Source organism: Entelurus aequoreus, linkage group LG03 (genome assembly GCF_033978785.1).
Source record: "Entelurus aequoreus isolate RoL-2023_Sb linkage group LG03, RoL_Eaeq_v1.1, whole genome shotgun sequence".
Classification (NCBI taxonomy): domain Eukaryota; kingdom Metazoa; phylum Chordata; class Actinopteri; order Syngnathiformes; family Syngnathidae; genus Entelurus; species Entelurus aequoreus.
Window position 1 is genome coordinate 4,873,155 of NC_084733.1, and position 17,694 is coordinate 4,890,848.

At 31.9% G+C, this 17,694-nt stretch overlaps 1 protein-coding gene across 2 annotated transcripts in view; it reads left to right on the forward strand.

Moving 5' to 3' along the window:
- The window catches only part of slc25a21 (solute carrier family 25 member 21), a 257,515-nt gene extending 253,192 nt beyond the window's left edge, over positions 1-4,323 (forward strand). For both annotated transcript variants that reach the window (XM_062040111.1, XM_062040107.1), the window contains exons 10-11: positions 3,209-3,261; positions 3,349-4,323. In XM_062040111.1, the coding sequence (XP_061896095.1) occupies positions 3,209-3,261; positions 3,349-3,410 (115 nt within the window). In that variant the 3' untranslated portion in view covers positions 3,411-4,323. The remainder of the gene's footprint in view (positions 1-3,208; positions 3,262-3,348) is intronic.
- Positions 4,324-17,694: the final 13,371 nt, after the last annotated feature.

The following is a 17,694-nucleotide window of genomic DNA, read 5'->3' on the forward strand; positions in this document are numbered from 1 at the left end:
GATGTAACAGTCTAATGCACTGTGGATGTAACAGTGTAATGCACTGTGGATGTAACAGTCTAATGCGCTGTAGATGTAACAGTCTAATGCACTGTGGATGTAACAGTCAAATGCACTGTGGATGTAACAGTGTAATGCACTGTGGATGTAACAGTCTAATGCGCTGTAGATGTAACAGTCTAATGCACTGTGGATGTAACAGTCAAATGCACTGTGGATGTAACAGTCTAATGCACTGTGGATGTAACAGTCTAATTCGCTGTAGATGTAACAGTCTAAGGTACTGTGGCTGTAACAGTCTAATATACTGTGGATGTAACAGTCTAATGCACTGTAGATGTAACAGTCTAATGTGCTGTAGATGTAACAGTCTAATATACTGTGGATGTAACAGTCTAATGTGCTGTAGATGTAACAGTCTAATGTGCTGTAGATGTAACAGTCTAATGTGCTGTAGATGTAACAGTCTAATATACTGTGGATGTAACAGTCTAATGTGCTGTATATGTAACAGTCTAATGTGCTGTAGATGTAACAGTCTAATATACTGTGGATGTAACAGTCTAATGTGCTGTAGATGTAACAGTCTAATGTGCTGTAGATGTAACAGTCTAATATACTGTGGATGTAACAGTCTAATGTGCTGTAGATGTAACAGTCTAATGTGCTGTAGATGTAACAGTCTAATATACTGTGGATGTAACAGTCTAATGTGCTGTAGATGTAACAGTCTAAGGTACTGTGGCTGTAACAGTCTAATATACTGTGGATGTAACAGTCTAATGCATTGTGGATGTAACAGTCTAATATACTGTGGATGTAACAGTCTAATGTGCTGTGGATGTAACAGTTTAATGCGCTGTGGATGTAACAGTCTAATGCGCTGCGGATGTAACAGTCTAATGCGATGTGGATGTACCAGTATAATGCGCTGCGGATGTAACAGTCTAATGCGCTGTGGATGTAACAGTCTAATGCGCTGTGGATGTAACAGTATAATGCGCTGCGGATGTAATAGTCTAATGCGCTGTGGATGTAACAGTCTAATGCGCTGTGGATGTAACAGTATAATGCGCTGCGGATGTAATAGTCTAATGCGCTGTGGATGTAACAGTCTAATTTGCTGTAGATGTAACAGTCTAATGCGCTGTGGATGTAACAGTCTAATGCGCTGTGGATGTAACAGTCTAATGCGCTGCGGATGTAACAGTCTAATGCGCTGTGGATCTAACAGTCTAATGCGCTGTGGATGTAACAGTATAATGTGCTGCGGATGTAACAGTCTAATGCGCTATGGATGTAACAGTATAATGTGCTGCGGATGTAACAGTCGAATGCGCTGTGGATGTAACAGTATAATGCGCTGCGGATGTAACAGTCTAATTCACTGTGGATGTAACAGTCTAATGCATTGTGGATGTAATAGTCTAATGCACTGTGGATGTAACAGTCTAACCCACTGAGGATTTAACAGTCTAATGCACTGTGGATGTAACAGTCTAATGCGCTTTGAATTTAACAGTCTAATGCACTATGGATGTAACATTCTAATGCGCTGCGGATGTAACAGTCTAATGCGCTGTGGATGTAACAGTATAATGCGCTGCGGATGTAATAGTCTAATGCGCTGTGGATGTAACAGTCTAATGCACTGTGGATGTAACAGTGTAATGCACTGTGGATGTAACAGTCTAATGCGCTGTAGATGTAACAGTCTAATGCACTGTGGATGTAACAGTCAAATGCACTGTGGATGTAACAGTCTAATGCACTGTGGATGTAACAGTCTAATTCGCTGTAGATGTAACAGTCTAAGGTACTGTGGCTGTAACAGTCTAATATACTGTGGATGTAACAGTCTAATGCACTGTAGATGTAACAGTCTAATGTGCTGTAGATGTAACAGTCTAATATACTGTGGATGTAACAGTCTAATGTGCTGTAGATGTAACAGTCTAATGTGCTGTAGATGTAACAGTCTAATGTGCTGTAGATGTAACAGTCTAATATACTGTGGATGTAACAGTCTAATGTGCTGTAGATGTAACAGTCTAATGTGCTGTAGATGTAACAGTCTAATATACTGTGGATGTAACAGTCTAATGTGCTGTAGATGTAACAGTCTAATGTGCTGTAGATGTAACAGTCTAATATACTGTGGATGTAACAGTCTAATGTGCTGTAGATGTAACAGTCTAAGGTACTGTGGCTGTAACAGTCTAATATACTGTGGATGTAACAGTCTAATGCATTGTGGATGTAACAGTCTAATATACTGTGGATGTAACAGTCTAATGTGCTGTAGATGTAACAGTCTAATGTGCTGTAGATGTAACAGTCTAAGGTACTGTGGCTGTAACAGTCTAATATACTGTGGATGTAACAGTCTAATATACTGTGGATGTAACAGTCTAACCCACTGAGGATTTAACAGTCTAATGCATTGTGGATGTAACAGTCTAATGCACTGTGGATGTAATAGTCAAATGCAATGTGGATGTAACAGTCTAATGCACTGTGGATGTAACAGTCTAATGCACTGTGGATGTAATAGTCTAATGCACTGTGGGTGTGACAGTCTAACCCACTGAGGATTTAACAGTCTAATGCACTGTGGATGTAACAGTCTAATGCGCTTTGAATTTAGCAGTCTAATGCACTATGGATGTAACATTCTAATGTGCTGTGGATGTAACAGTCTAATGCGCTGTGGATGTAACAGTCTAACAAACTGTGGATGTAACAGTCTAACACACTGTGGATGTAACAGTCTAATGCACTGTGGATGTAACAGTCTAATGCGCTTTGAATTTAACAGTCTAATGCACTATGGATGTAACAGTCTAATGCACTATGGATGTAACATTCTAATGCACTATGGATGTAAAATTCTAATGCACTATGGATGTAACATTCTAATGCGCTTTGAATTTAACAGTCTAATGCACTGTGGATGTAACAGTCTAACACACTGTGGATGTAACAGTCTAATGCGCTGTGGATGTAACAGTCTAATGCGCTGTGGATGTAATAGTCTAATGCGCTGTGGATGTAACAGTCTAATGCGCTGTGGATGTAACAGTCTAATGCGCTGTGGATGTAACAGTCTAATGCTGCTGCGTATACCTCAAAGTACTCAAGTACAAGTCTTGTATACAGTATATATATATATATATGTATATATTATGTTGTGTATTTCTATGTGCAGGTACTTGGCACTCTACAAGGGTTTGGTGCCAAAGATCATGAGACTTGGACCAGGTGAGACCCTTCAATCTTTTTGTTGGTGTTTCTTTACATCCTGTTTGTTTGTTTGTTTTTCACATTGAAGCAATGTCCGCCCCCCAGGTGGCGCTGTGATGCTGCTGGTCTACGAGTACGTGTCTGGGTGGCTGCAGAGGAACTGGTAACCACGCCAACCAACGACAACAACAACAACAAAAAGCTACCCTAATAGCTGTAGTAGCCAGAAGTCTTTATGAAGTATCTTAGTGAGTATTCATCCAAATAGAAACTAGTAATGTTGCAGTTTGGACCTACAGATTGCTTTTAATACCAAATATTGTATTTTTAATACCAGCATTGCAGTATTTTCAATAGTTTTGTGTTTTTTTCAAATACTTTAAACAGCTTTATGTCAAGTTCTCAGGAAGTGCAGAGATCTTAACAGCCATAAGATGTAATGTATGCATACTGTACGCATCGCTATATTTGCACTGTCAATCATACATGATTGACACATCATGTTTGTGTATATATATATACATATATATATATATTGTATATATATGTATGTATGTATATACATATATAAACATATATATACTGTATATATTATGTATGTATAGTATATATACTGTATACATATACTATATTTATATTGTATATATACATATATATTATGTATGTATGTATATATATATATATATATATATATATATATATATATATATATATAGTCGAAGTTTCTGTGGTTTATCCGTTATACGTTGCCCAATACCGGGGTAGAGTGGAATATACGTTAGGTCAGGAAAAAAACACGGAGGCTATTTCATCCCTGCAAGCCTGTTTCGCAGGTTTCCCCGCTCTTCGGGGGATTTCATTGAAGTGTGAAGGGACACGTCAATGAAATCCCCCGAAGAGCGGGGAAACCTGCGAATACAGGCTCGAAGTGTGAAGGGACACGTCAACGGAATCCCCTGAAAAGCAGGGAAACCTGCCAAACAGGCTTGTCGGGATGACGTAGCCTTTTTGTTTTTTTCCTGACCGAACGTAAATATTCATATATATGTGATTACATAAATACAGTATATATATATATATATATATATATATATATATATATATATATATATATATATATATATATATATATATATATATATATATATATATATATATATATATATATATATATATACACTCACACACACACGCACAGGTTTTCTCAATTTGTATGAATTTTTTCTGATGCATGACTTAATAAAAGATTTTAAAAAATGCTACTTTTGATCAGTGTCTGGGTGTTTTCTTCACACGGCTTTGGTCCCGATGCATGTTTGCACACACTTCCACTGCAGCACTTTTACCCTGTTTGTTTTTTTGTCAGGCTCCTCCCCTTTTCAGTCTTGGTGGGCGGGGCATGGTTTGGTAAAGTTTGGCGGATTGTTGTCGTTTGTCGCACAGAAGGAAGTTTAAGAATGTCAACAACAAAAATGACAGTGAGAAAAGTTACGATACTTTTATCGAGTTTTTTGTCATCAGCGTGGACGATAACAGGTTTTTACGAAAAACTAAATGAGTTAAAAAAAGAAAAGCATTTGTTTTTCGATGTGCTTCACTGTATACTCAAATTGTTATTGTATAGTGTCAACAATAACTAAAAGATCGGAAGAAAACATTGTATTGAAAAAAATGTAATCCGATCATTTTGCTGAGTTTCGTTAAAAAGGTTGTGTATTTTCTAATATTATATATTTTTTGTTTTAAAACCATTATGTTTTTACGAAAAACAAAACTAATGAAAGAGAAAAGTACTTCTTTGGGAGTGACAATATGCTTTATTTGTTACTTTTATCGAGTTTTTTGTCATCAGCGTCGACGTTAACGTTTTTTTACGAACAACTAAATGAGTTAAAAAAAGAAAAGCATTAGTTTTTCGATATGCTTTACTGTATACTCAAATTGTTATTGTATAGTGTCAACAATAACTAAAAGATCGGAAGAAAATATTGTATTGAAAAAAACATTTCTCCAATCTTTTTTCTGAGGTCGGGAAAAAATATCGTAGTCAGTGTGGATTTGTGGATTTTCCAGGTTTTTACCAGAAATAAATCGAGTAAAAAAAATAAATTAATTAGTTTTTCTTTGGGAGTGACAATATGCTTCACTTTATAATTTTATCAAATGTATTTTTCCAACGATAACTAAAAGATCGTAAGAAAACATTGCATTGAAAAAAATGTAATCCGATCTTTTTGCTGAGTTTCATTAAGAAGGTTGTGTATTTTCTAATATTATGTTTTTTGTTTTGTTTTAAAACCATTATGTTTTTACGAAAAACTAAACCAATGAAAAAGTACTCCTTCGGGAGTGACAACATGCTTTATTTTATACTTTTATCTACTCTTTTGTTAGCAACGTCAGCGATAACTAAAAGATCGGAAGAAAACGTGTTAAAAAAAGAAAACTGATCTTTTCGCTTAGGTATGGAAAAAACATAGTAGTCGGTGTGGATTTGTGGATTTTTCAGGTTTTTACCAAAAAGAAAACGAGTAAAAAAAATAAGTTCATTAGTTTTTATTTGGGAGTGACAGTATGCTTCACTTTATAATTTTATCAAATGTATTTTCCCAACGATAACTAAAAGACCGGAAGAAAACGCTGTATTGAAAAAAATGTAATCCGATATTTTTGCTGAGTTTCGTTAAAAAGGTTGTGTATTTTCTAATATTATGTATTTTTTTTGTTTTAAAACCATTATGTTTTTACGAAAAACTAAACAAATGAAAAAGTACTCCTTCGGGACTTGGCAACATGCTTTATTTTATACTTTTATCTACTCTTTTGTTAGCAGCGTCAGCGATAACTAAAAGATCGGAAGAAAACGTGTTAAAAAAAGAAAACCGATCTTTTCGCTTAGGTTTGGAAAAAATATAGTAGTCGGTGTGGATTTGTGGATTTTCCAGGTTTTTACCAAAAAGAAAACGAGTAAAAAAAATAAATGAATTATTTTTTCTTTGGGAGTGACAATATGCTTCACTTTATAATTTTATCAAATGTATTTTTCCAACAATAACTAAAAGATCGGAAGAAAACGCTGTATTGAAAAAAATGTAATCCGATCTTTTTGCTGAGTTTCGTTAAGAAGGTTGTGTATTTTCTAATATTATGTATTTTTTTTCTTTTAAAACCTTTTTTTTTTACGAAAAACTAAACAAATGAAAAAGTACTCCTTCGGGAGTGACAACATGCTTTATTTTATACTTTTATCTACTCTTTTGTTAGCAACGTCAGCGATAACTAAAAGATCGGAAGAAAACGTGTTGAAAAATGCAACCGAGCTTTTCGCTTAGGTTTGGAAAAAACATCGTAGTCAGTGTGGATTTGTGGATTTTCCAGGTTTTTACCAGAAATAAAACGAGTAAAAAAAATAAATTAATTAGTTTTTATTTGGGAGTGACAATATGCTTCACTTTATAATTTTATCAAATGTAGTTTTTCAACGATAACTAAAAGATCGTAAGAAAACGCTGTATTGAAAAAAAATGTAATCCGATCTTTTTGCTGAGTTTCGTTAAGAAGATTGTGTATTTTCTAATATTATGTATTTTTTTTGTTGTAAAACCCATTATGTTTTTACGAAAAACTAAACAAATGAAAAAGTACTCCTTCGGGAGTGACAACATGCTTTATTTTATACTTTTATCTACTCTTTTGTTAGCAGCGTCAGCGATAACTAAAAGATTGGAAGAAAACGTGTTAAAAAAATAAAACCGATCTTTTCGCTTAGGTTTGGAAAAAACATCGTAGTCGGTGTGGATTTGTGGATTTTCCAGGTTTTTACCAAAAAGAAAACGAGTAAAAAAAATAAATTAACTAGTTTTTATTTGGGAGTGACAATATGATTCACTTTATACTTTTATCAAATGTAGTTTTTCAACGATAACTAAAAGATCGGAAGAAAACATTGCATTGAAAAAAATTTAATCCGATCTTTTTGCTGAGTTTCGTTAAGAAGGTTGTGTATTTTCTAATATTATATATATTTTTTGTTTCAAAACCATTATGTTTTTACGAAAAAACTAAACAAATGAAAAAGTACTCCTTCGGGAGTGACAACATGCTTTATTTTATACTTTTATCTACTCTTTTGTTAGCAGCGTCAGCAATAACTAAAAGATTGGAAGAAAACGTGTTGAAAAATGCAACCGATCTTTTCGCTTAGGTTTGGAAAAAACATCGTAGTAGGTGTGGATTTTCCAGGTTTTTACCAGAAATAAAACGAGTAAAAAAAATAAATAAATTAGTTTTCCTTTGGGAGTGACAATATGATTCACTTTTTACTTTTATCAAATGTATTTTTTCAACGATAACTAAAAAATCGGAAGAAAAAGCTGTATTGAAAAAAATTTAATTCAAATGTATTTTTTTAACGATAACTAAAAGATCGGAAGAAAACGCTGTATTGAAAAAAATGGAATCCGATCTTTTTGCTGCGTTTCGTTAAGAAGATTGTGTATTTTCTAATATTATGTATTTTTTTTGTTGTAAAACCCATTATGTTTTTACGAAAAACTAAACAAATGAAAAAGTACTCCTTCGGGAGTGACAACATGCTTTATTTTATACTTTTATCTACTCTTTTGTTAGCAGCGTCAGCGATAACTAAAAGATTGGAAGAAAACGTGTTAAAAAAAGAAAACCGATCTTTTCGCTTAGGTTTGGAAAAAACATCGTAGTCGGTGTGGATTTGTGGATTTTCCAGGTTTTTACCAGAAATAAAACGAGTAAAAAAAATAAATAAATTACTTTTCCTTTGGGAGTGACAATATGATTCACTTTTTACTTTTATCAAATGTATTTTTTCAACGATAACTAAAAAATCGGAAGAAAAAGCTGTATTGAAAAAAATTTAATTCAAATGTATTTTTTTAACGATAACTAAAAGATCGGAAGAAAACGCTGTATTGAAAAAAATGGAATCCGATCTTTTTGCTGCGTTTCGTTAAGAAGATTGTGTATTTTCTAATATTATGTATTTTTTTTGTTGTAAAACCCATTATGTTTTTACGAAAAACTAAACAAATGAAAAAGTACTCCTTCGGGAGTGACAACATGCTTTATTTTATACTTTTATCTACTCTTTTGTTAGCAGCGTCAGCGATAACTAAAAGATTGGAAGAAAACGTGTTAAAAAAAGAAAACCGATCTTTTCGCTTAGGTTTGGAAAAAACATCGTAGTCGGTGTGGATTTGTGGATTTTCCAGGTTTTTACCAGAAATAAAACGAGTAAAAAAAATAAATAAATTACTTTTCCTTTGGGAGTGACAATATGATTCACTTTTTACTTTTATCAAATGTATTTTTTCAACGATAACTAAAAAATCGGAAGAAAAAGCTGTATTGAAAAAAATTGAATTCAAATGTATTTTTTTAACGATAACTAAAAGATCGGAAGAAAACGCTGTATTGAAAAAAATGGAATCCGATCTTTTTGCTGAGTTTCGTTAAGAAGATTGTGTATTTTCTAATATTATGTTTTTTTTTTGTTGTAAAACCCATTATGTTTTTACGAAAAACTAAACAAATGAAAAAGTACTCCTTCGGGAGTGACAACATGCTTTATTTTATACTTTTATCTACTCTTTTGTTAGCAGCGTCAGCGATAACTAAAAGATTGGAAGAAAACGTGTTAAAAAAAGAAAACCGATCTTTTCGCTTAGGTTTGGAAAAAAACATCGTAGTCGGTGTGGATTTGTGGATTTTCCAGGTTTTTACCAAAAAGAAAACGAGTAAAAAAAATAAATTAATTAGTTTTTATTTGTAGTTTTCCAACGATAACTAAAAGATCGGAAGAAAACATTGCATTGAAAAAAATTTAATCCGATCTTTTTGCTGAGTTTCGTTAAGAAGGTTGTGTATTTTCTGATATTGTTTTTTTTGTTTGTTTTAAAACCATTATGTTTTTACGAAAAAACTAAACAAATGAAAAAGTACTCCTTCGGGAGTGACAACATGCTTTATTTTATACTTTTATCTACTCTTTTGTTAGCAACATCAGCAATAACTAAAAGATTGGAAGAAAACGTGTTGAAAAATGCAACCGATCTTTTCGCTTAGGTTTGGAAAAAACATCGTAGTAGGTGTGGATTTTCCAGGTTTTTACCAGAAATAAAACGAGTAAAAAAATAAATTCATTAGTTTTTCTTTTGGAGTGACAATATGCTTCACTTTATACTTTTATCAAATGTATTTTTCCAACGATAACTAAAAGATCGGAAGAAAACGCTGTATTGAAAAAAATGTAATCCGATCTTTTTGCTGAGTTTCATTAAGAAGGTTGTGTATTTTCTAATATTATGTATTTTTTTTGTTTTAAAACCATTATGTTTTTACGAAAAACTAAACAAATGAAAAAGTACTCCTTCGGGAGTGACAACATGCTTTATTTTATACTTTTATCTACTCTTTTGTTAGCAACGTCAGCGATAACTAAAAGATCGGAAGAAAACGTGTTGAAAAATGCAACCGATATTTTCGCTTAGGTTTGGAAAAAACATCGTAGTCGGTGTGGATTTTCCAGGTTTTTACCAGAAATAAAACGAGTAAAAAAAAAAAAAAAATTAGTTTTTCTTTGGGAGTGACAATATGATTCACTTTATACTTTTATCAAATGTATTTTTTCAACGATAACTAAAAAATCGGAAGAAAACGCTGTATTGAAAAAAATGTAATTCAAATGTATTTTTCCAACGATAACTAAAAGATCGGAAGAAAACGCTGTATTGAAAAAAATGTAATCCGATCTTTTTGCTGAGTTTCATTAAGAAGGTTGTGTATTTTCTAATATTATGTATTTTCTTTGTTTTAAAACCATTATGTTTTCATGAAAAACTAAACAAATGAAAAAGTACTCCTTCGGGAGTGACAACATGCTTTATTTTATACTTTTATCTACTCTTTTGTTAGCAGCGCCAGCGATAACTAAAAGATCGGAAGGAAACTTGTTAAAAAAAGAAAACCGATCTTTTCGCTTAGGTTTGGAAAAAATATAGTAGTCGGTGTGGATTTGTGGATTTTCCAGGTTTTTACCAAAAAGAAAATGTGTAAAAAAAATAAATCTATTATTTTTTCTTTGGGAGTGACAATATGCTTCACTTTATAATTTTATCAAATGTATTTTTCCAACGATAACTAAAAGATCGGAAGAAAACATTGCATTGAGAAAAATGTAATCTGATCTTTTTGCTGAGTTTCGTTAAGAAGGTTGTGTATTTTCTAATATTATGTTTTTTTTTTTGTTTTAAAACCATTATGTTTTTACGAAAAACTAAACAAATGAAAAAGTACTCCTTCGGGAGTGACAACATGCTTTATTTTATACTTTTATCTACTCTTTTGTTAGCAACGTCAGCGATAACTAAAAGATCGGAAGAAAACGTGTTAAAAAAAGAAAACTGATCTTTTCGCTTAGGTTTGGAAAAAATATAGTAGTTGGTGTGGATTTGTGGATTTTCCAGGTTTTTACCAGAAATAAAACGAGTAAAAAAAATAAATTAATTAGTTTTTCTTTGGGAGTGACAATATGCTTCACTTTATAATTTTATCAAATGTATTTTTCCAACGATAACTAAAAGATCGGAAGAAAACGCTGTATTGAAAAAAATGTAATCCGATCTTTTTGCTGAGTTTCGTTAAGAAGGTTGTGTATTTTCTAATATTATGTATTTTTTTTGTTTTAAAACCATTATGTTTTTACGAAAAACTAAACAAATGAAAAAGTACTCCTTTGGGAGTGACAACATGCTTTATTTTATACTTTTATCTACTCTTTTGTTAGCAATGTCAGCGATAACTAAAAGATCGGAAGAAAACGTGTTAAAAAAAGAAAACCGATCTTTTCGCTTAGGTTTGGAAAAAATATAGTAGTTGGTGTGGATTTGTGGATTTTCCAGGTTTTTACCAGAAATAAAACGAGTAAAAAAAATTTATTAATTAGTTTTTCTTTGGGAGTGACAATATGCTTCACTTTATAATTTTATCAAATGTATTTTTCCAACGATAACTAAAAGATCGGAAGAAAACGCTGTATTGAAAAAAATGTAATCCGATCTTTTTGCTGAGTTTCGTTAAGAAGGTTGTGTATTTTCTAATATTATGTATTTTTTTTGTTTTAAAACCATTATGTTTTTACGAAAAACTAAACAAATGAAAAAGTACTCCTTTGGGAGTGACAACATGCTTTATTTTATACTTTTATCTACTCTTTTGTTAGCAACGTCAGCGATAACTAAAAGATCGGAAGAAAACGTGTTAAAAAAAGAAAACCGATCTTTTCGCTTAGGTTTGGAAAAAATATAGTAGTTGGTGTGGATTTGTGGATTTTCCAGGTTTTTACCAGAAATAAAACGAGTAAAAAAAATAAATTAATTAGTTTTTCTTTGGGAGTGACAATATGCTTCACTTTATAATTTTATCAAATGTATTTTTCCAACGATAACTAAAAGATCGGAAGAAAACGCTGTATTGAAAAAAATGTAATCCGATCTTTTTGCTGAGTTTCGTTAAGAAGGTTGTGTATTTTCTAATATTATGTATTTTTTTTTGTTTTAAAACCATTATGTTTTTACGAAAAACTAAACAAATGAAAAAGTACTCCTTCGGGAGTGACAACATGCTTTATTTTATACTTTTATCTACTCTTTTGTTAGCAACGTCAGCGATAACTAAAAGATCGGAAGAAAACGTGTTAAAAAAAGAAAACCGATCTTTTCGCTTAGGTTTGGAAAAAATATAGTAGTTGGTGTGGATTTGTGGATTTTCCAGGTTTTTACCAGAAATAAAACGAGTAAAAAAAATTTATTAATTAGTTTTTCTTTGGGAGTGACAATATGCTTCACTTTATAATTTTATCAAATGTATTTTTCCAACGATAACTAAAAGATCGGAAGAAAACGCTGTATTGAAAAAAATGTAATCCGATCTTTTTGCTGAGTTTCGTTAAGAAGGTTGTGTATTTTCTAATATTATGTATTTTTTTTGTTTTAAAACCATTATGTTTTTACGAAAAACTAAACAAATGAAAAAGTACTCCTTTGGGACTTGGCAACATGCTTTATTTTATACTTTTATCTACTCTTTTGTTAGCAGCGTCAGCAATAACTAAAAGATTGGAAGAAAACGTGTTGAAAAATGCAACCGATCTTTTTGCTTAGGTTTGGAAAAAACATCGTAGTAGGTGTGGATTTGTGGATTTTCCAGGTTTTTACCAAAAAGAAAACGAGTAAAAAAAAAAAAGTATTCGTTTTTCTTTGGGAGTGACAATATGCTTCACTTTATACTTTTATCAAATTAATTTTTTCAACGATAACTAAAAGATCGGAAGAAAACATTGTATTGAAAAAAATGTAATCCGATCTTTTTGCTGAGTTTCGTTAAGAACTTTGTGTATTTTCTAATATGTATTTTTTTTGTTTTAAAACCATTATGTTTTTACGAAAAACAAAACTAATGAAAAAGAAAAGTACTTCTTTGGGAGTGACAACATGCTTTATTTCATACTTTTATCGAGTTTTTTGTCAGCAGCGTCGATAACATCATATTGCGGTCTACACGTATCTCTTATGTGCGACTGCCATCTACCGGCCACACTTATCATTTCACCATGTACCAAATAAAATAGCTTTGAGGTCGGTAAGCACAACCAGAATGATTCCGTACATTAGACTATAAGGCGCACTGTCGAGTTTTGAGAAAATGAAAGGGTTTTAGGTGCGCCTTATAGTCCGAAAAATAGGGTAATCGTCCCCTAATTTGTGGCGGGTTGACGAATGTGGTCCTAGTGACGTTAGTGTGGTGTATTCCTTTTGCCCGTGACAGCCCCCAAATTCCCCGCGTACCTCGCCGCTTGTAAATCACGCACGTTCTAGAATCTTCTTCTCCCTCCCTTTGATTTATCCTTCACACCTTTTTCCTCTCCTGCTCCCGGCGTAACATTTCCATCGTGCGCGCCAAAGTCATTAGCGATAAAAACGAGCGCCGAGCGACATTTTGGCGCTTTTTCGCGACATGTTTTTTGAGGGGTAAAAAAATGGACACCTCACCTTGGCTCCTAAAGAAACACCTTCCTGACCCCGACCCACACCCGCCCCCACCTGGCGGGCGCACAGAGCCGGAGCAACGGTCCGTGACCACTTCGTGCGGGTAGGAACACTTACCAAGTCAAATCAGGCCCCGCGCGGCCACCATGTTGACACTGTGGCACACGGCGCCCCTCTCACCTCCCCCCTCAGGTGAGCCCGGCAGGTGAGGCCTTCTCCACTTCCTGTTTGAGCTGCACGCTCCGACGTGTCTTGTCACATTATTTATGACCTCCTCTGTAGTATTTTTGCGTCCGACCTCAGAGACCTCCTCTTGCCTCTGCATGTAAAACAGCGGCGCTCTAATTTACTATTTTGGCACACCCCCTGAATGCATCTTATTGGAAGCAACAGTATTATGGTTATTGATATCTTTGATTTGAATATATTAAGTATTACTAAAATTAAATTAATATATTATTTGGCAGAATCAATTTATGTTATATACTCCTTAAAACAAACACCTTTATTACATTTAAAAACATTTTTAAATCATTAAACATGTTCTATTTTTTATTTATTTTTTAAGTCACTATATCTATTTTTCATATTAAAGCAATTTCACTTTTTCAGGATCTTTTAACTCTTAAAATAAAATAGAAAAATGTGGAAAAATAATAATTGTATACCTATATTGATATCCTTGTTGTAAATATATTTTAATAATTAAATCTTACATATAATTAAAATCAAGTTGATGGTTTTAGACAGAATAATTTTTTAACATAAATAAATGTGCAAAAATATTCATTGTATATCTATATTAAATCATTAAAAAATGTGTTTAAATCATTAAACATATTTTGTCAACGATAATCCTACACTTTATACAAAGTAATATTTTTCATATTAAAGCAATTTGATATGCTTTTTCAGGATCTTTTGACTCTTAAAATAAAATAGAAAAATGTGGAAAAATAATAATTGTATACCTGTATTGATATCATTGTTGTAAATATATTTTAATAATTAAATCTTACATATAATTAAAAGCAAGTTGATGGTTTTAGGCAGAATAATTTTTTAACATAAATAAATGTGCAAAAATATTCATTGTATATCTATATTAAATCATTAAAAAATGTGTTTAAATCATTAAACATATTTTGTCAACGATAATCCTACACTTTATACAAAGTAATATTTTTCATATTAAAGCAATTTGATATGCTTTTTCAGGATCTTTTGACTCTTAAAATAAAATAGAAAAATGTGGAAAAATAATAATTGTATACCTATATTGATATCATTGTTGTAAATATATTTTAATAATTAAATCTTACATATAATTAAAAGCAAGTTGATGGTTTTAGGCAGAATCATTGTTTAACATAAATAAATGTGCAAAAATATTCATTGTATACCTATATTAAATCTTTAAAAAATGTGTTTAAATTATTAAACATATTTTGTCAATGATAATCCTACACTTTATACAAAGTAATACATTTTATATTAAAGCAATTTAATATGCTTTTTCAGGATCTTTTAACTCTTAAAATAAAATAGAAAAATGTGGAAAGATAATAATTGTATACCTATATTAATATCCTAGTTGTAAATATATTTTAATAATTAAATCGTATTTATAATTAAGAGCAAGTTGATGGTTTTAGGTAGAATATTTTTTTTAATAAATAAATGTGCAAAAATATTCGTTTTATACCTATATTAAATCTTTAAAAAAAACTTTTTCAGGATCTTTTAATTCTTAAAATAAAATAGAAAAACGTGGACAAATAATAATTGCATACCTATATTGATATCTTTGTTGTAAATATACCTTAATAATTAAAATCCTATATATTATTAAAAAATGTGTTTAAATCATTAAACATATTTTGTCATTGATAATCCTACACTTTATACAAAGTAATATTTTTCATATTAAAGCAATTTAAAGGCCTACTGAAAGCCACTACTACCGACCACGCAGTCTGATAGTTTATATATCAATGATGAAATCTTAACATTATAACACATGCCAATACGGCCGGGTTAACTTATAAAGTGACATTTTAAATTTGCCGCTAAACTTCCGGTTCGAAACGCCTCTGAGGATGATGTATGCGCGTGACGTAGACCGGCGAACACGGGTATGCCTTCCCCATTGAAGCCAATACGAAAAAGCTCTGTTTTCATTTCATAATTCCACAGTATTCTGGACATCTGTGTTCGTGAATCTGTTTCAATCATGTTCATTGCATTATGAAGAAGGAAGCTGAGCAAGCAAAGAAGAAAGTTGTCGGTGCGAAATGGACGTATTTTTCGAACGTAGTCAGCCACAACAGTACACAGCCGGCGCTTCTTTGTTTACATTCCCGAAAGATGCAGTCAAGATGGAAGAACTCGGATAACAGAGACTCTAACCAGGAGGACTTTTGACTTCGATACACAGACGCCTGTAGAGAACTGGGACAACACAGACTCTTACCAGGATTACTTTGATTTGGATGACAAAGACGCAGACGTGCTACTGTGAGTATGCAGCTTTGGCTTCTAAACATTTGATCGCTTGACCGTATGTGCGCAACTATTTTTTGCGTATGTACGTAACTTTTTTAAAATATATAAGCTTTATGAACCTTGGGTTAGGTGAACGGTCTTTTGGGCTGAGTGATTGTGTGTGTTGATCAGGTGTTTGAATTGTATTGGCGTGTTCTATGGAGCTAGGAGCTAGCATAGGAGCTAGGAGCTAGCATAACACGTACCGTACCGTACGTGCGCGTCACGTACGTAACTTTTAAAAAAATATATAAGCTTTATGAACCTTGGGTTAGGTGAACGGTCTTTTGGGCTGAGTGATTGTGTGTGTTGATCAGGTGTTTGAATTGTATTGGCGTGTTCTATGGAGCTAGGAGCTAGCAGAGGAGCTAGCATAACAAACACGTAGGTGTTTTTATGCAGGATTAATTTGTGGCATATTAAATATAAGCCTGGTTGTGTTGTGGCTAATAGAGTATATATATGTCTTGTGTTTATTTACTGTTGTAGTCATTCCCAGCTGAATATCAGGTCACCCCCGGCTCTCACAGCATCTTCCCTATCTGAATAGCTTCAACTCCCCACTAGTCCTTCACTTGCACTTTACTCATCCACAAATCTTTCATCCTCGCTCAAATTAATGGGGAAATTGTCGCTTTCTCGGTCCGAATCTCTCTCACTTCATGCGGCCATCATTGTAAACAATAGGGAACTTTGCGTATATGTTCAACTGACTACGTCACGCTACTTCCGGTAGGGGCAAGCCTTTTTTTTATCAGATACCAAAAGTTGCAATCTTTATCGTCGTTGTTCTATACTAAATCCTTTCAGCAAAAATATGGCAATATCGCGAAATGATCAAGTATGACACATAGAATAGATCTGCTATCCCCGTTTAAATAAAAAAAAATTCATTTCAGTAGGCCTTTAATATGCGTTTTCAGGATCTTTTAACTCTTAAAATAAAATAGAAAAATGTGAAAAAATAATAATTGTATACCTATATTGATATCCTTGTTGTAAATATATTTTAATAATTAAATCTTACATATAATTAAAATCAAGTTGATGGTTTTAGGCAGAATAATTTTTTAACATAAATAAATGTGCAAAAATATTCATTGTATACTTATATTAAATCTTTAAAAAATTATTTTAAACATATTTTGTCAAAGATAATCCTACACTTTATACAAAGTAATATTTTTCATATTAAAGCAATTTAATATGCTTTTTCGGGACCTTTTAACTCTTAAAATAAAATAGAAAAACGTGGACAAATAATAATTGCATACCTATATTGATATCCTTGTTGTAAATATATTTTAATAATTAAGATCCTATATATTATTAAAAAATGTGTTTAAATCATTAAACATATTTTGTCAAAGATAATCCTACACTTTATACAAAGTAATATTTTTCATATTAAAGCAATTTAATATGCTTTTTCGGGATCTTTTAACTCTTAAAATAAATTAGAAAAATGTGGAAAAATAATAATTGTATACCTATATTGATATCCTTGTTGTAAATATAATTTAATAATTAAATCTTACATATAATTAAAAGCAAGTTGATGGTTTTAGGCAAAATCATTTTTAACATAAATAAATGTGCAAAAATATTCATTGTATATCTATATTAAATCTTTAAAAAATTATTTTAAACATATTTTGTCAAAGATAATCCTACACTTTGTACAAAGTAATATTTTTCATATTAAAGCAATTTAATATGCTTTTTCAGGATCTTTTAACTCTTAAAATAAAATAGAAAAACGTGCACAAAAAATAATTGCATACCTATATTGATATATTTGTTGTAAATATATTTTAATAATTAAAAT